Source organism: Carcharhinus amblyrhynchos, chromosome 1, assembly GCF_965287045.1.
Source record: "Carcharhinus amblyrhynchos chromosome 1, sCarAmb.v2.hapA, whole genome shotgun sequence".
Classification (NCBI taxonomy): domain Eukaryota; kingdom Metazoa; phylum Chordata; class Chondrichthyes; order Carcharhiniformes; family Carcharhinidae; genus Carcharhinus; species Carcharhinus amblyrhynchos.
The window spans coordinates 146,930,435-146,950,715 of record NC_137324.1 but is presented as its reverse complement, the minus strand read 5'-3'; the positions used below and the strand labels follow the sequence as shown (position 1 = coordinate 146,950,715).

At 43.9% G+C, this 20,281-nt stretch overlaps 1 protein-coding gene across 1 annotated transcript in view; it reads left to right on the top strand.

Moving 5' to 3' along the window:
• Positions 1-20,281, top strand: part of LOC145350545 (annexin A5-like) — a 69,127-nt gene that overhangs the window by 19,185 nt on the left and 29,661 nt on the right. The window contains exons 6-7 of the mRNA XM_080199747.1: positions 14,197-14,287; positions 20,170-20,249. Of these exons, the coding sequence (XP_080055873.1) occupies positions 14,197-14,287; positions 20,170-20,249 (171 nt within the window). The remainder of the gene's footprint in view (positions 1-14,196; positions 14,288-20,169; positions 20,250-20,281) is intronic.

The window sequence follows — 20,281 nt, the reverse complement described above, 5'->3', positions numbered from 1 at the left end:
TGTCAGCTCCCGACACTGTTAATTTACTGCCCTGAGTGTTTTATATACAATCCCTTTTGACTTTTTAATTGGGACAGAGACTGTGGCACTATGTAAAATCCAGTCAGATGTTCCAGGCATTTAACATCTGCAAACTTTTATAGTGCAAACCTTATAAAAGTTGGGTCACCTGCTGTTGAGTAGGTGGAACAGTGTAACATTCAATTATTTTACCTATAACTCGTAATATCCTGGAATCCATTGACATTTACCCTGAATCTACACAGCCAGAACCCCTGCATTGCGCCAAGTGCTGTCAGGCTGGACAATCACCTTTATTAATAGGCTGAATTTTCTACACCTTGTATAAAAGCAAAATACTGTGGATACTGGAAATCTATAAAAACAGAAAATGCTGGTTAAACTCAGCAGGTCTGGAGCAGGTGTGGAGAGAAATGAGTTAATGTTTTGAGCGCATATGACTCTTCTTCAGAACTGAAGAGGGATAGAAAGGTAATGGATTATATAGTTGGAGATGTATGTGGTGATGGTGGGACAGGGATAGGTCAGAGTTGAGGAGCAGTTGACAAAAATGTCATAGAGACAAGGCAAAGGAAGTGTTAAGAACCATAGAAGGTGCTAATAGTGGCATAAATGTAATATTACGGAATGTGTTATTGGAGATCAGAAGTCAGTTCGAAGTGAAGACAGAACTGAAGAACAAATGATGAATGGTCTTGCGGGGAGGGAGGGGGATGTTTGCATTGAGATAAACCAAGGAAACAAATGAAAAAAAGGAGTCAAGATGGAGGGGGAGAGTTCACAGTTCTCAGTTCTCTTGAAACCTTGAACGGGGGACCACAAGCAGAGCTAATCTGTACTTGAGCTTCACATGTTAAAACCACATGGCACAGACTGACCTGATCCAAGCTGAGAGGTGGCACAAAGGGTGAGTGGGGGCACTTCTCACAGGACAGTCCATTCCAATCAACATGTCTACAATATTCCCTGGCTCTGATTTAATAAAGGAGAATATTCACAGGGTAATTGAAATTCAAGCGTGGGAGAATGCCATTCGACCCTCTTGCCTGTGTTGCTGCTGGTACACTCTGTTGTAACCACAGATTCTTCTACGTTCCCCTTTTTTCAAATAATTAACACCATCCCTTTTAAATTGTATCTTGTGTCTATTTCTGGAACCATGTGATGAAGCAACTCAGTGTTTCATAGACCTCAGTTCAAGAACCTTTCCTCCTTTCTCGTGGTTCCAGTATGAATTCTCAGTCTTTATCCCTGGTTCCCCTTTTTGCCATCAGTAAAGATAATCTTCCTCTTCTCCTTATGCCCCTGACTCCACTTGCTCGCCTCTTTTTTGCTGATTATATCTTCTGCTAAACCCTTTATTTAGTATTTCAGTAGACTTGCTCTCTCCACCTGTGAAACATATTAAGATGGCTTACTTTGAAAACTGAAAATGAGTAAGCAATTGGTTAACTGCCAGCATTCCGCAATGAACATTTCATCCAACTGTAGATAATTGAGGTTAAAATAGGCTACCAAATCCCTGAGTTGTCATTTTGTGTTTATACCAGATGTTAAGTGACTTCTAAAGTCTGTTCAATTTCAGGGCTTCATTTCATAATTAAAGTTTTTGTTGAAATGCCAGTTTTATATTCCAGGCTGACTTTTCCGCTTTTCCCACTAATTCTGTTCCCTGTCCCCGAAACATCCTTGTTGGGATGCCCTGAACTAACTCATCCAGATGGGCATTCCTTGAATGTGCGCTGAGACAGTGGGAACTAAATTGGATAGTCCCCGATAGTAGGTATGGGAATGGTGATGCAGGATTAACCTGATGGCGATGCATGATTAACCTGTGGCTTAAACACAGCCAGCTTGCCACTTCTGCTCTACACATTAGCATGAGTACTGTGAGCAGCCAGCACTAACCCGGTTGTTCACTGACTGTATCTGATGACGGTAAAACTTCCATCATGTTATATAAAGCAGCCCTGCATTGTGGCGGGGGACTGTGCTGAGTATACTTATGGACCCAATCATGATATCCCAGTTTCCATTATAGTGCTGTAATTTTCACCAAACCTCTGACATCTTGTACTGGAAGAAGAATCTACACTAAGCCAGCTTAGTTTGCACAATGCGGGCTCAGACTGTAGCCATCATGCCTGCACGTATCAGTGTTCAAAGAGGTTTGCAAAGTGTCACAGCAGTCCAACAATCTATTCCCTCACAGACTCTCAGGATTGCTGAGGTGCTGCCCTAGTACAGCAAGACTGGTGCCAGGGAGCATAGAACAGCCGTTCTCTCCTGGGATTCCAGCTTTCATGCTCCAATCCTACCTGCACTGCCAGTACCCTTGGTAATGCCTGTTGGCCAGGTCAAAATGATGCTGCCTGATGCTGATGACTGGTGCTTGGATTACCAACTCTAAAGCTCCTTCTCCACCAAGGTCATCTCTAGTCTGCTTCATTGAGAGTCAATAAGGGTCATGATATCCCAAATGACCATAAGCTGCTTTCTCCTCCGAGGGAGAGGGCTGGCTGGCGATGATTTAGCCTGAGGATCGTCACACCTCAGGAGAGGGGCAAGATTTAGAAGGTGGAACCTTCGAGGATAACCTCAGCTGGAATAGGAATTGAACCTGTGTTGGTGTTGCTCTACGTCGCGAGCCAGCCGTCCAGCCAACTGAGCCAACCAGAGAGTCAGTAACCTTCCTCCAGCCACGCTGTACCGAGCACTCAGGTAGCATGTATAGGAGCAGTACGACAGGCAAAGACACGGAAGATGAGCACTAAGAAGCATTATTTGTCTGTAGAATAAGACAGTCTTTTCTTCATTAATTTTGTTTGCAGTGTTTATTTAATGGTGACTTTTATCTTTTCATTGTGGCCAAGAGGACAATGTATTGCTCAGTGACAGAAGAATGGTGTGCATGGATCTGCTGGGGAAATGGGGGCTCTGGTTTCTCGGATTGCACTTGAATTGATTTACCGACAGCCTGGCAGAAGTTGGCACTCCTCCTCCTCCTTATTCCTCTTTCCCTTTACACCATCAACATCACTGCCCTCCCACTCCCTCCTTTCCTCCTCCAAAACCTTCTGCCTGACAGTCAATGGCAAGGACTGTCTCCTCCAGATGATGATGTTGTGCAGTGTACATCATGTATCAGACCGCCAGAGATCTTCACATCTGCTGTTGGGTAGTCCAGGACTCCTCGAGAGGAGTCCACATAATGGAATCATTATTTTAACATGCCAGTGGTCTGCTCTCACATTTCTTGTAAACAGTGCTCTCAATATATGCATGCTGTGTGTGCAGATGCGTTGTGAATTGGGACTATATAATCAGTGTTAGTCCTTGTTGCCTGTGAGCCACCCACTGAGTGAGAGTATCGGCTGTTGGGTGGAGCCTCAAAATGCCATTGCTGGATTCAAAGCAGCATTGCGTACTAATCAATGCCAAGATCTGCCTGCTATCCAATAGATGTTAGTCACGCCTATGCCAACACCCTCAAAATAGGAATTCTGTGTGATGCCTGCAGAAATATGGGCACATTCAACCAGCAAGCAATGGTTGCTGGTGCTCCGGTGCTCCAGAGCACAATTTTTCACTCAAGGTCTCTGGTCTATTTACTCCTGGGAAATGTCGATAATGCCCAACTGTGGTGCCACAGTGGTTAGCATTGCTGCCTCACAGCGCCAGGGACATGGGTTCAATTCCCGGCTTGGGTCACTGTCTGTGTAGAGTCTCCTCATTCTCCCTGTGTCTGCATTGGTTTCCTCTGGTTGCTCCAGGTTCCTCCCACAATCTGAAAGACTTGCTAATTGGGTGCATTGGCCGCACTAAATCTTCCCTCAGTGTACCCAAACAGATGCCAGAGTGTGACGGCTAGGGGATTTTCGTAGTAACTTTGTTGCAGTGTTAATGTAAGCCTACTTGTGATATAGATAAATAAATAAATAAAAACATCACCCTAGTCCAGCAATGGTCAGTTGGGAATTTCACCTGATTTTTTTTTCCTGTCCCTATTAACGTAGGAGAGCAAAGGTCAATTTTAGCAGCATACTGAGGTCAGTTAACTCTGAATGGATTGAGGATTGAACTTGGAACTGTCCTGTTCTATATACTCTCCTTCCACTGCTGCGGCAAGTTGAGTCATTGAGAGAACTTTGATCTTGTTAGGACAGTATTCAATAATTTATTGAATATCTATCCAATTTACTTTAGCAACAGAACTGTTTTGTGAGATGTGGTTGTAGCAGAGATTGGGAAGATAGTGGACTAATTGAGCAGCATGTCTTCCCAGACTAATCGGAGTTGGACTAAACTTATTTTCACTTGGTGTTGCAACAAGAGATAATGTAGCCCTAAAGACTTATTTTATTAATATGATGTGAACATAAATGTTTTGTGTAGATTAAGAGGAAAAATATCCCATTACAGACTTAATGGAGCCCCTGCTGCACATGTGCCAATTTCCGTTAATCTTTTAGTCATCGAGCAGTTGTTGGAAATTTGTCTGCAGTGTTTTAAGGAGAATTAACAGAATTCCCATTGCTTTAGTTCAGCTTTCGCATCTACACAGTCCATGTGCCAGGAAGGAAGTAACTGAAGCCAGAAAGTTGGAGCTGAATCACCAAGGTTTTAACTGTTAATCATTCACTCCTTTACTTAGGACTAGAATTGTGGGCAGGATTCTCCGATCTTGTTCACGTCACCACCGCTACCAGCGAGAATGATGAATTTAGTGCCCAGCCTAAATTCCATTCACTGCAGTGGCACTGCAGAATCCCAGCTAGGGGTGAGGTGGCAGATTCTGGTGAAAGGGATGTAATGCAAGAGAGACATTCATTGGAAAACTACTTCACAGCAACATTTTTCCAGTATTCTTATAAAATTCCCAATAATATGTCACAAAAATGCTGCCAAATAGAAGCTGGAATCAAACCAAAAAGGAGGTATTTGAACGGGTGAATAAAACTTTATTCAAAGAGATTTTAAGGAGAAACTTGGGTAGAGTGAGAACTATTGGTATAGGAACAATGGGATTAACAGGTCACAATGCCTGATTGATACCTCATCCAAAAGATAGGTGTGTGAATTCTAACCTGTGGATAAGAAAGCTGCCTAGTAGGGTGGCCACAGCACCAGAAGGCCAGTCACCACTAATGGGTAATTTATCCCCTTCATTTTAGCTACTCATCTGCAGGACTGTGCATGTTTGTAGCTGTAAGAATAGTTTCTTGGTTTGTGCTTTATATCAGGGTGACAGGATTAGGCCATTTTGCCAATAGTCTGTTGATTTTTATCTTAACTCTATTTACTCCCCTCAATGCCCTTACCTGACACAAGTCTGTTGATCTCAGTTTGAAAGTTTCAGTTGGCCTTGTCTTAGCAGCGTTTTGAGAGAGAGATTTCCACTACTATTGGTGTGTAGATGTGCAATGGCTTAGCTCTAATTTTAATCTTTTGCTATCTTGCTCTAGGCTCCTCACTGAAGGAAATAGTTTTGCTCCTAAATATTTTACCAATTTCTTTATTCATCTTAACCCCTGAATTCGAGCACCTCAAACTTCTATACTAAATGGAATACAAGCATCAGCTATGTAACGTATCCAGATAACTCAACCCTTTTGCCTTGGATATAATTTTGGTGAAATTGTGCTATTCCATGGCCATGCTGAGGTGAAGTTCCCAAAATGGAATGCAGTACTCCAGAAGGATTCTAATCCAGAGCACTATACTCCTTTGTATTTCAGCCCTTATGAGATAAATGCACTTAATTAACCCTTGTACCCGTCCACCTGCTTTTAGTGATTTCTGTGCTTGAACCCCCAAATCTCACTGTTAGTTCACAGTTCCTACCATTTAGAAAATACTTGGGTCTCTGCTCTCTTAAGTCCAAAGTAGATAATCTTACTCTTTTTCACATGGAACTCCATCTGCCACAAGCTTTGCCCAATCGTCTAATCTATCAATCACTTTTGTATCCTTTTACCTATATCTACACACCTACCGTGCCTGTCTCTGTTCCTTTACATGCAAGTCATTCAGAAACACTGAAATGAAAAGTCCCAGTAGCATATGTGGGACATCATTATTTACATCCAGTCAATTTCAGCCTGTACCAGACAAGTGACATTTGCAGACAGTCCCTTATTTACTACATTTAGTTATTTATTGGAAAATTCACATCCTTTAATGTAGAATGCTAATGACAAAAGACCAACAGCCATATTCAGCCAATATATGGTGAACGAGATCACTGTGTCTTGATAACTTTTTAAAAATACATTCGTGAGATATGGGTATCACAGGCTAGGCTGGCATATATTAATCATAGAACCCTACAGTGCCGAAAGAGGCCCTTCGGCCCATCGAGTCTGCACTAAACACAATCCCACCCAGGCCCTAACCCCATATTATACCCACTAACCTACGCATCCCTGGACACTAAGGGGCAATTTCTTAGCATGACTAATCAACCTAACCTGCACATCTTTGGATTGTGGGAGGAAACCGGAGCACCAGGAGGAAACCCACGCAGACATGAGGAGAATGTGAAAATTCCACACAGACAGGGACCTGAGCCAGGAATTGAACCTGCCCATCCTTGTCAATTCTTGCCTTTTATATAGTGACTTTTGCAACCACAGATCTTCCCAAAGTACTTCACAGCCAATGACATTTTGAAGTTGTTGTAATGTAGGAGGCACGACAGCAGGGCCTCATAGGCAGTAATGACACTAATGATGAAATGGTGTGTTTACTGGAGACCTCTTCTGCAGGTTTTCTAATAGAATCAGTGGGGTTCTTTTGACCCACCTGGGCAGGCAGAAGGAACATATTTAACGTGGTTTTGTGAAAGGGAAATCATATTTGACTAATTTATTAGGAATCTCCTAAGAACATAATGAGTAAGGTGGATAAAGGTAGAAAAAGGAATCTAAATGTCATTTTTAAGTCTTATAAACAGTAGAAAGATTGCCAGAGGAGTGCTTTAGTTGATTAAGGATTAAAATGGAGATCTGTTGGCATTGTCTCCTGCCTACAATAAGATATTCTGACTTCTTTGCACTAATGTTTATGCAGAATGAAGAATTTATCACTGGCAGATGTGGTATACTTGAATTTACAAAAGGTGTTTGATAAGGTTCCACATCAAAGATTACTGCACACAATAAGAGCTCATGGCATAAGGAGTAACATGTTATGAGGATTGAGGATTGGTTAGCTAACAGGAAAAAGAGTAGGAATAAATGGGTCAGTTTTGAGTTGGAGGGCTGTAACTAGTGGGCTGCCACAAGGATCAGTGCTGGGTCCTCAACTACAATCTATGCAAGGGGTCTCCAAACAACGGCCCATGGGCCGCATCTGGATTGGAGTTCGGAGACCACTGATCTATACCAATGGCTTGGATGAAGGAACTGAGCTTACGGTTGCTAAATTTGCTGGTGACACAAAGGAAGGAAAAAAAGTGGGGAGGAGAAATAAAAGGTGCCCAAAAGAATTTGGATGGGTTATGTGAGTAGGCAAATAATTGGCAGACGGAGTATAACATGAGAAAATGTAAACTTGTCCGTTTGGCAGGAAGAATAAAAAAAGTAGCAAATTACTTGAATAGTGTTTTCAAAACTCTGCGGTCCAGGAAATTCGAATCAAAAACTCACAGGCAGAGATATATTGGAACAATGGATGACTTTTAAACATGAGGTGATTCATTTACAGTCCAAGTACATTTGCAAAGGCAAAGCTTCCTAGGTGACAATGGAGTTGTGGACCAGACTGAATCAGAAAAAAAAATGAATGACATTTGTCAGCTTGATAATACGAGGAAGAATCTGGCTGAATGTAAAAAATACAGAACAAAAGAGAAGTGAGAATAGGTTAGTGACTAATAGAAAAAGGAACCCAAATGTCATCTTTAGGCTTATTTACAGTAAAAGGATTGCTGCAGGAATGTTGGTGTTGATTTATGGATTAAAATGGAGATTTATTGGTGTAGACAAGAGACGTGGCTAGGATACTCTGACTTCTTTGCAATGGTTTCCATGACGTGGAGATGCTGGCATTAACTAGGATGGGCGCAGTAAGAAGTCTCACAACACCAGGTTAAAGTTCAACAGATTAGTTTTGGAATCACAAGCTTGCGGAGCACTGTTCCTTCATCAGGTGTTCATCCAGAAAGAGGATTTTATCCCAGCAACTTTGATTATCTTTGCTTTGCTAATGTAATGTAGAACTTGATAGAAGAGCTGCTGGAGAGGCTGGTGGTTCTTAAAAGTGGAAAAGTCCCCTGGTTCATGCATTCTGGGAATGGAACTGAGTGGATTGTTCGTCAGAAGAGCCGGCACAGACTTACTAAACCAAATGGTGATTCTATGCTGCAGAAGGAATATTAAAGAACAGAAGTTGCAGTGCAGGTGCAACTGCTATACTGTCAGGTATGAACACATACCTGGAATAGACTAAGGCCCGTCACACTGGTGAGTTTGTAGGCAGGGGGTTTGTAAAATCTGATGTGTGCCTGCCTATTGCCTATCCACCAATTAATGACCACTTAAGTACCTCATCCTGACTTGGCACTATTTTACCCATGACAAGTTAGTGGCCCGGCAGCTTTAGCTGCACAGGATGGTGTCGGCAAAGGAGGGGAGGGTTAAATACTCCCTCAGGGATTCCCTGTGCTAATCGGAGGCCCTCCCACTAAGTTCATTCTCCCCTTTTAATGCTCTCTTCCACCCCAGCCTTCCAAAATTGGCCCTCCCATGAAATCCTCTCAACCTACCCTGCCTCACTGGGCCCTGCCAGCAGAGCCTGGCCAATGCCCCGTACTCCATTAGCCACTCTTTCAGGGGATGTCTGTAGTCTCAGCTGTGGTTGTCGCTCGAACCTGGCAGTGCTGGGACTTCAGAATTGCTGAGCGTCCAACTGGCCAGCAGTTATCCCAATGGGGGATAGAAACCTCGGCCAATTAACACCCAGCTGATGTTGAATGGCTGTTGGGCAGCTGGAATTGGTGAGGATGTGTTCCCTGCCAACTCTAAAGGTAGTAAGAAGTCTTGCAACACCAGGTTAAAGTGCTTTAATGTGGTGTTGTGAGACGTTTTACTGTGTTTACCCCAGTCCAACGCCGACATCTCCACATCATCAACTCTAAAAGGTGACAGGATGTGAAATCCTATCTGAATATCGCTACCTAGTTATTCTAGAGTATGGGAAACTGTAAATGTGAAGGAATACATGAACATTGAAGCAATTTCTGTTAGAATCGAGGGGATTAAAATGTGATTTGATGAGAGTTGTGTTAAATTTATGAAGCAGTGGAACTGAATAGATGGAGAGAAACCGTTTCAGGTTATTGAGAAATCTGGACATAGGGGTGTAGATGTAAAACTAGGAGAATTGGAGAAACAGTTTTTACGTAGAGGGTTGAAGCTGGGGAATGCATACCTGGAGTTAGCGATTGCAGCAGAGGCCATGACAACATTTAAACAAAGGAGTGATTTAAAGAAAGGGAAATAGACATGAGGAATGGAATGAATACTATGGATTCAGCCTAATGTTTATCTGCAGGATAAACTCCAATATGGGCTACAAGTTCAGTTTCTGTTTTATAGTTTCCATATAACTTCTTTAGCTGTTTTATAGACAATGTACATTTGGCGGAGTGCACTCTTATACACCGAAACTCTGTATAGCAAACCGGTTCCACTGAGGTGAGAAACTGTTCAACTTAAATTGCTCTGTGAGGAGGAAGGGTGGGAGAAGGTTGGCATGTAAAATCACCAGCTCCAACGCACCCCTCCCTGATGAGCTCAATGTTTTCTACGCCTGTTTTGAGCAAGAGGTCAGTAAGAGCATACCCTCCCGGAAACCCTGGATAAACCTGTACCTGAGGTCACCATTGCAGACGTCAGAGCAGCTTTCTCAAAGGTCAATCCACGGAAAGCAATTGGCCCAGATGGGGTATCCGGTTGGGTACTCGGATCCTGTGTGGATCAACTTGCAGGGGTAGTTGCAGACATCTTCAAGCTCTCTTTTCAACAATCTGAGGTCCCTGTCTGCTTTAAGAAGACGACCGTCATCGGCCGTTGGCTCTCACACCCGTCATTATGAAGTGCTTTGAAAGATTAGTCATGGCACGAATCAGTTCCAACCTTCTGGACTACCTGGATCCACTACAGTTTGCCTACTGTTGCAACAGGTCCACTGCAGATGCCATTTCCCTGGTCCTGCCCTCAACCCTGGAACACCAAGATAACAAGGACACCTATGTCAGATTCCTATTTATTGATTACAGCTCAGCCTTCAACACTATTATTCCCATGAAACTCATCTCCAAACTCTGTAGTCTGGGCCTCGCTCCTCCCTCTGCAACTGGATTCTGAACTTCCTGACTCACAGACCACAATCAGTAAGGATAGGCAACAACACCTCCTCCATGATCATCCTCAACACCGGTGCCCCACAAGGCTGTGTTCTCAGCCCCCTACTATACCCCTTATATACCTATGACTGTGTGGCCAAATTCCCCTCCAATTCGATTTTCAAGTTTGCTGACGACACCACTGTAGTGGGTTGGATCTCAAATAAATGATGAGATAGAGTACAGGAAAGATAGAGAATCTGGTGAACTGGTGTGGCGACAATAATCTCTCCCTCAATGTCAACAAAATGAAAGAGATTGCCATTGACTTCAGGAAGTGTAAAAGAGAATGTGCTCCTGCCTACATCAAAGAGGCAAAATAGAAAGGGTGGAGAGCTTCAAGTTTTTGTGTCCAGATCACCAACAACCTGTCCTGGTACTCCCATGCCGACACTATAGTTAAGAAAGCCCACCAAAGCCTCTACTTTCTCAGAAGACTAAGGAAATTTGGCACGTCAGCTACGACTCTCACCAACTTTTACAGATGCACCATAGAAAGCATTCTTTCTGGTTGTATCACGGCTTGGTATGGCTCCTGCTCTGCCCAAGATTGCAAGGAACTATCAAAGGTGAATGTCCAATCCATCATGCAACCCAGCCTCCTATCCATTGACTCTGTCTATACTTCCTGCTGCCTCAGCAAAGCAGCCAACAAAATTAAGAACCCCACTCACCCCAGACATTCTCTCTTTCACTTTTTTCTGTCGGGAAAAAGATACAAAAGTCTGAAGTCAACCAACCGACTCGAGAACAGCTTGTTCCCTGCTGCCAACAGATTTTTGAATGGACCGACCTCGCACTAAGTTGATCTTTCTCTACACCCTAGCTATGACTGTAACATTATATTTTGCACTCTCCTTTCCTTCTCAATGAATGGTATGTTTTATATGTATACCATGCAAGAAACAATACTTTTCACTGTATATTAATATATGTGACAATAATAAATCAAATCAAAAGAAATGCTTGTGTGCGGTACAGACCACTTCACCAAAGAGACCCCATTCTCTGCTTGAACAGAGAACATTGCACCCTTGAAGGGAAAATTAAATATTTGATGTAGACGATGATGAGCCGGGGAATATTGGAATGGCGCAATCAGTTCCCGATTGCTGCAGGAAAAATCCAGATGTGCTGGACTAAATTACCTGATTCTGTGCAGTAAATGTTTATAAATCTGCAGGCCACAAAGTTTTAATTTGCCAGTTCAGGAAGTTGTGCAAACATAAAATGAGGTTTCAGAAAGATAGGTTTATCTTCACATGTATGTTAATCATATTAAAAGACTCAAACATATCCAAGTATATCTATATTACAAAGTGAATACCCTCCAAATGTGCTTCATTGGTTATAAAGCACTTTGAGATGCCTGGAAGTTATTGGAAGTGTTATATAAATACAAATCTCCTTCAAAATGTTACAAAGTTGGATGTGTAAATAAGTGCTCTTAGTTCTTCCCCTTTCTTTGATCAACATTCTTTGAATAGAACTGTGAATCCTCTGTCAAATCTGGATTAGGAACAGTGACAAGCCCTTGACTTGAGCTGTTAACCATGAACTTGGATCTTGGTTTGAATTTAAAATATTCATCTTCTAACATTTAATCCTTCTGAAACCAAGAATCTCAAGCAATTCACAACTGTCATTTTCTTTATCACTCTTGCAGAAACGGAATGAGTTTCCTGTAAAATGTATAATATAAGGAGATGTAAAGCAAATCTCATTTCATATTTTGATTTGAAAACCTGCTGCTTACCAGCTTGGAACTGATCTGATGTGGAAATGTCAGCTTAGTGGAGAAAGCCTCTGTGTAGCTTTGAAAAGTCAATTACTACTGAGCATGTGGGTTGAAGCATACCGAGGTGACACTATACACAGTGATGGTAGTTCTGTAGTTGAAGGATTATGTGCAAGCGCTCCTGAACAATCTTGGTGAAAAACTAAATTTTTGTTATAGAGTCATACAGCACAGAAAAGGCCCTTCAGCCTGTCGAGTCTGCACCAACAGTAACTACCACTAAAGGTGTGCTAATTCCATTTTCCTGCACTTATCCCATATCCTTGTATGGTACGATATTTCAAGTGCTCATCCAAATACCTTTTTTTAAAGGTTGTCAGGTTTCTGCGGTCCACTACCTTCCCAGGCAGTGCATCCAGATTCCCAACACCCACCTGAGTGAATTATCTTTGCTCAGATCCCCTCTGAATCTTCTGCCCCTTCTCCTAAAACTTCCCCCTTGTGATTGGCCCCCTCAACCAAGGGGAACAGCTGCTCCCTGCTCACCCTGTTCATACCTCTCATAATCTTGTACACCTCAATTGTGTCCCTCTGTTTGTTTTCTTTCCTTCTGTGCTCTAAAGAAAACAGTAAGAAGTCTCACAACACCAAGTTAAAGTCCAGCAGGCTTACTTGGTAGTACAAGCCACAAGATTTTGGAGCGCTCCTCCTTCATCAGATAAATGGGAGTTCTGTTCGTAACAGGGTGTGTAAAGGCACAAACTCAATTTACAAAATAATGGTTGGAATGCGAGTCTTTACAGATAATCAAATCTGAAAGGTACAGAAAACGAGTGGAGAGAGGGTTAAGCACAGGTTAAAGAGATGTGTATTGTCTCCAGCCAGGACAGTTAGTGAGATTTTGCAAGCCCAGGCAAGTCGTGGGAGTTACAGATAGTGTGACATGAACCCAAGATCCCAGTTGAGGCTATCCTCCTGTGCAAAACTTGGCTGAGTCTCTGCTCTGACTCTGCGTAGTCGTGTGTGGTGAAGGCTACCTTAGAGAATGCTTATCGAAGATCGGAAGCCGAATGCCTGTGACCGCTGAAGTCTTCCCCAACAGGAAGAGAATACTTTTGCTCGGTGAATGTTGAGTGGTGTTCATTCATCTGTTGTTGTAGTGTCTGCATGGTCTCCCCAGTGTACCCTGCCTTGGGACATCCTTTCCTGCAGCGTATCAGGTACCGCCCAAAATTAACCAGGCAAGAGTGTTCATTTCCTGTTGGGGAACACTTCAGTGGTGACGGGCATTCGGTCTCTGATCTTCGGGTAAGCGATCTCCAAGGCGGCCTTCACGACACACGACAGCGCAGAGTCGCTGAGCAGAGACTGATGGCCAAGTTCCACACACACTTGAAGATGTCCTCATTGGGATCTTGGGGTTATGTCACACTATCTGTAATCCCCATGACTTGCCTGGGCTTGCAAAATCTCACTAACTGTCCTGGCTGGAGACATTACACATCCCTTTAACCTGTGCTTAACCCTCTCTCCACTCACACTGTCTGTACCTTTAAGACTTGATTACCTGTGAAGACTCGCATTCCAACCATTATTTTGTAAATTGGGTTTGTGTCTTTATTTGCTCTGTTTGTGAATAGAACTTCCACTTACCTGATAAAGGAGCAGCGCTCCGAAAGCTAGTGTCTTGTACAACCAAATAGATCTGTTGGACTTTAACCTGGCATTGTGAGACTTCTTACTGTGTTTACCCCAGTCTAACGCCGGCATCTCCACATTTAAAGAAAACAATCCAAGCCTATCCAGTCTCTCCTTAAAGCTCAAAAGCTCCATCCCAGGCAACATCCTGGTGAATCTCCTCTGTACCCCCTCCAGTGCAATCACATCCTTCCAATGTGTCTGACATAAAGTTGTCACAACAGCCTGGATTTCACTTGGAATCCCCTGTGCAATCTGTTTGTTTGTGCTGTTCATTCCTGTGTTTGAATAAACAAGCTTATGTCTTAAATTTATTTTGTATCTTCTGCAGGGTGCTGGAACAGATGAAAAGTGCTTGATAGAAATCCTTGCTTCAAGAACCAACCAGGAACTGAGAGCAATTATTCAGGCTTATAAGCAAGGTATGGCTGGAATACATGAGCTGTTTGACAGTAATGATTGGTTAAATAGATGAGGTGCCATTTGATTGGAGATCACGTACACTTTGGGGTTAATGGCCTATGTCTCTGGAAATTGCAGGTACCGTGATTTGGGTTGTGCTTACTTTTGCTTGTTGAGACAGTTTTGTGCTCACTGCCTTGCATCCCATTTTCTCAGCCATTAGATATGATCTGTAGAACAAAATTAACACATCTGGATTCCTAGATCATGACCTAATTATTACATTGTTGCAGAGGTCACCCCTGTAAGGGCAGCACAGTGGCTCAGTGGTTAGCACTGCGTCCTCACAGTGCCAGGGATCTGGGTTCAATACCGGCTTCAGGTGGCTGTCTGTGAGGAGTCTGCATGTTTTCCCCATGCCTGCGTGGGTTTCCTCCGGGTGCTTCGGTTTCCAGCCATACTCCAAAGATGTACAAGTTAGATGGTTGGCCATGCTAAATTGCCCCTTAGTGTCAGTGGGATTAGTGGGACAAATACATGGGGTTATGGTGATAGGGCCTGGATGGGATTGTTGTCAGTGCAGGCTCGATGGCCTGAATGGCCACGTCCTGTACTATACAGTTTCTATGAATCTAATATAAAGGAATGGTTTCTGCCATTTCTGGGGGTTTTCCTTGGCTTCCAGGTTTCCCAACCACCAAAATTGATAGCTACTCTCCTGAGCATTGTTGCTCACCACTTTGGAGGAACAGTTCTTGTGTGTGCAGCACGCATGATGACTGGGGCTGAGTGTGCGCTGGCAGGGGTGGCTGTTGTGACTTGCAGCCATACAGAGTCGTCTGAGCCCTAATACTCCCCCTGGTGTTTGGAAGGTACGCCTTCGTTGCATTTTGGGAGGGGCTAAGAGCATTGGGTCGATGAAATTAGCTAGAAACGGCATGTCTTGTTGGAGAAATTTGGAGAGAACAAAGGGAGGTGAACACAAGCTGGGAAGGAGAGAAAGCTGGAGAAATGAAAGGGTAAGCACACAAACTGGGAGGTTTACATAGTACAAAAACAACACTCCCAAATTCCTAAATTACATTTTGATTGATTAGGACAAGGACAGACCATGCCTCCTCTTCCCTATGTGACCTCTCTTAATCCTTTGACAATTTGATCATGGAGTTGTGCTACACTGCTTCACTTCCATCATCCAGCTGGCTGGACTACACTTGCCTGACTCCATTCTTACTTATCCAGACATAGCCAAAGAATTGCCTTGTTGAACAAGACCCTGTTGCGGTGGACACACAAAAAAAATCTACATTTCGTGCAACTCTACTTTATTCAGAAGAGCTAGCTTAATCTCAGTTTCTGAGACTAGAATATAGTGATGACTTAGACTCACAACTGAGATCTAGGTATTACCTGCACTGGTGAGGGAGCTGGGCAGGCTTCAGTCACTCAATATGGATATCTTCTTTCCTGAGCTCAGGATCCTCCTCCTATAACGGTGGTTTCTGGGTTGTAGGCTTTTGCATGCTCTGAAAGCCCTTCTCTTACACACAGTCAGTAAAGTGATCAACCACCACGTGTCCTGACCTGCCAGTTAGGTTTCTGTTCTGGGCTCTCAAGATGTGCTTAGTTACCTGCTGTTGCAGACTGTTCCTGCACATTTGCCTCTAGTGTTCCCCAAAGATCTAACCTCAACCCTCTCCCTCCTGGCTACCCCTTGGTGACATCACCCAAAAGTACAGTGTTCATTTGTACATGTATGCTGACAGTATTCAGCTCTACCTCACCACTGATGTCTGTAAATTTTGACTGACATCTGATACTGGATGAGTGGAAATTTCCTCTCAATATTGGGAAGGATGAAGTGAATCTTTTCAGTCCCTGTCACGGGTTCCATTCCCAACCTACCAACTCCATCCCTTTCCCTAGCGACTCTCTGAGGCGAAACCAGACATTTTGCAACCTTGGTGTTATATTGGACCCCGGGATGAGCTTCCTATCATATGTATGCACAATCACCAGGAATCCCTGTTTCCACCTCAGTAACATTGACCAGTTCCACCTGCCTCAGCTGAAATCGTCATTCATGTCTATGTTATTCCGAGACTTGACTATTCCAATGCATTCCTGGCTGGCAGCGCTCATTCTACCCTGCACAAGCCTGAGGTCATTACAAACTTGTCCTAACTTGCACCAAGTTCTATTCACCCACTTTCTCAGGGCTCACTGACCTACAGTGGCTCACACTTGAGCAATGTCTCAATTTTTAAATTCTTGTCACTGTCTTCGAATCTCTCCATGACCTTTGCCCTTTGCCTTTTCTCTGCTGAGTTGCAGCTTTACAGCCTACACTCAGATCTCCATGATTCTCCAATTCTCTTCAGCAGTCACGATTTTAGTCTGTCCGTAGTTAACAGCCATTGCCTTTACCTCTGGAATTCCCTTGCTAAACCCCTCTGCCTCTCTATTTATCTTTTCATTTCTAACATTCCCTAGAATCTACTTCTTTGACATTTTTTTGACCATCTGGCTTAATATCTCTATGCGGCGAGTATCAAAACCCCCTTTTATAATGTTTATAAAATGCCTCGAGATGTTTTACGTTATAGGCGCCATAGAAGTGGAGAGTAATACATGGGAGGGAGAGAGAGTTCACATTGGTCTGTGACGCATGTTGGTCATGATGTGGAGATGCCGGCATTGGACCGGGGTAGGCACAGTAAGAAGTCTCACAACAGCAGGTTAAAGTCCAACAGGTTTATTTGATAGCAGGAGCTTTTGGAGTTTCGCTCCTTCTTCAGGTGAGTCACCTAAAGAAGGAGTGACGTCTGAAAGCTGGAGCTACCAAATAAACCTGCTGGATTTTAACCTGGTGTTGTGAGACTTCTTACATATGTTGGTGTACAGGAATTGGGCAGATTTAGTGCTTCTCCCCACAGTCTAAGCCTCACCCTACCCCATCCCTTCAGTTGGTGAGGGGGGGGTGGTGTGTGTAATTGGTGCATTGGATTAGATCAGACTTTGTGTTGTTTATTATAACTATTTGTAAAATATCATTATATGACAAATGTCATTAGCATTGAGCTTAGAGACAAATTAGCAAAATGGATTTGGTGTTTCTCATTGGAGTTGATGAAGTAGAAACATTGCAGCTTTCATTGAAATGCTATTTATCCTCAAATCTTTCTATTTTGTGTTTCTTGATTTATAAGTTTTTAATTTCACTGAAATAAGAAGGGAACATGTTATTTGGGGCTTGGTATGACTGAGACATTCAGCTGGTAATTGCAGTTGGAAAATGCCGTTTGATTTAAATGTCATGGGACTCCGCATCATCGAGATCAAATATCACATGATCAAATCTCCAGAAATAAGTCAAACCACACATAATGACTACAGTGACATTACCAAAACATTTCCTGCTATTGCAATGCCAGGTACAGCACAGTACCAGGGGGCTTTGGTGCCACCCCGAAGCATGTTTGGAGGTGGGGAGGGTGTATTAAAATGGTGAAGATGCTGGATGGGGGTCCTGCCGCTGCTTTACCTCTGTCCCAATTATGTTCCCTCCCCACCTTTTGTCTTTGGTCTGGGTCTATGATTGATCCTGGGCCTCTGAGGATGAGGGAGGTGCATTACCAGCAGCTACCACTGCTCTCCCGATGGCACTGATGGCAGTGTGCTGCTGCTGGCTTCTATTGGCTGACAGCTCTCGGGGACCGAGGTTGCGGCTGCCCTGGGGAACGCCCACCACTGAAGTTCCTGACTTGCTGTAATACAGCAGTCCTTCCTTCCTTGGCGTTGGGGGGGAGGTGACTCTTGGTGGTTCTCCAGCAGGCCAGCCCTCCTCATCTAGATTAAATTCAGCCCCAAAAGTGCTTTTTAGACAACCTGTTCTAGATGCTTATGCCGCTTCGTCAGAAACAGGATTCACTGGGACCTAAGCAGGTTGCAATTGGCTGTCTTTTTCTGGGAGCTGCTTGTATACTCAACTTCCAAACACTGCAGAGGAACTGTGAAAAGTTCTAGCTGTGTCATTTCATAATTAAACAGCAGGGCTCACAAACCGATAGTTTGGTGGCAACTTAATGACCTAACTAGTAAATCCCACAAATGTTTGCAGCCTAGTCTTAGGAGTGTGTGAGCTGCAGTTATAAACATTACAGCCCCAACCCCACCCAATTCTCTGTCCCAGTCGCAACATGACTGAGGATTTCTGCATGTTGACTGTATTGCTTTTACAAGAAACTCCTCATCATAAACTGACAGCATCAGCTTCCAGCTCCCCCACCCTCCTTTCCTGGCCTTAGCTGCAGCACTCTGAGGAGGTGCCTGATTTTCATTCATTGTCTAAGGGACAGCCAGTGACCGACTGTCCTTCTGGCTATCAGAGAAACATTTATATTTGCTTGCAATCAAAGTGCTGAAATAAAAACAGAGAATGCTGGAGATCTGGCAGCGTTGTGGAGAGAAAAACAGAGTTAACGTTAATGCTGGATTTTACCATCCCTGTAGGATTGGGCTGGGCGACAGGGAAAGGCAAGGAATGGAGTGTTCATTGTTTTCCTGCCACCATGCTAGTGGTGGGGAAGGTGGAAGAAGGCCCTTCCTGATCCAGAGGCCAATTGATTAAGGGCATCATTCCACTGCACTTTTCCAGAAGGGTGTATGCCCTTTTGCCATGTGGGGAGACCACTGGGTGAATCCTGGTAGCCTCCCTGCGGGCTTGTGTGGGCTCTCCACTCTATGGCCCAGAGGCACTATTCACCTCACCTCCCCTCCCCATCCACCCAGACAACAATGGATGCCCTCCTTACCTTTAGCCTCAAGCCCTTCGCTGGGGTATGCCTCATTGACCCCAGTAGCAAAGGGCATGCCTGTGGCATTCCCCCATCCTGGCCTTCACCAAAGCCCTCTTCACACTCTCAAGTATTTCCCTCACCCAGTATTTGTTCATTGGTCACTTGGCATCCTCCTTTCATGCTGTCCTCCTTTGCTAGGTGAAGTTCTAGCATTGGCCATCTCTCTTGATGGCGCTGCTGAGAACTCTGAGATGTGGGTCCTGTGACTGGCAGCTACTTGGGATGCATGGTCATCCTTTAAAGAGATGGCAGCCCTGATGGCAACCAATTCTTTGCCTGACCCCCCCCCCCCAGAAAGATGCGGCCAGGTGTCCCACAAGCTGCTGATATGTAGTCATCCCCAGCTTTCATAAACTAGATATGGTGGAGATGCTTTGGAAACTCAGGAAGTGAATCACAGTGCAGAATTCCCAGTGTCTGAACTGTTTTTGTAGCTGCAGCGTGTGGCTGTTCTAGTTCGTATAATCATAGAATCCCTAAAGTGCAGAAGGAGGCCATTCGGCCCATCAAAGCCACACCGATAACAATCCCACCCATATCCTATCTCTGTAACCCCATTTGTTTACCCTGCTAATCCTTCTGATACTAAGGGCCAATTTAGCATAGACAATTACTGACCTGCATACCTATGGAATGTGGGAGGAAACCGATGCATGCAGAGAAATTTGACGCAGACACAGGCAGAATGTGCAAACTCTGCACAGACAGTGACCCAAGGCTAGAATTGAACCTGGGTCGCTGGCAACAGTGCTAACCACTATGCCACTGTACTGACCAAACTTTCTAGATAGTGGTGACCCCAGGGTGTTGATGATAGGGACTTCGGCAATGTCATTGAATGTCAAGGTAAGATGGTTAAATCGATGTTTAATAGAGATGGTCACTGCCAGGACTTGTGTAGTATGAATATGACTTGTCATTTATCAGGTCTGAATGTTCTTTAGGGCTTGCTGTATGCCAGCACGGAGAGAACTTCATTATCTGAGGAGTCACGAATAGAACTGTGCAACCATCAGCTAACTAGCTCATTTGATACCTTTCAGAATATGGCAAAGATCTGGAAGAAAATGTTGTTAGTGACACTTCTGGCCATTTCCAAAGGATTTTGGTGATTCTTCTCCAGGTAAAAATTTAGTTTCCGTACCAAAGCATGAA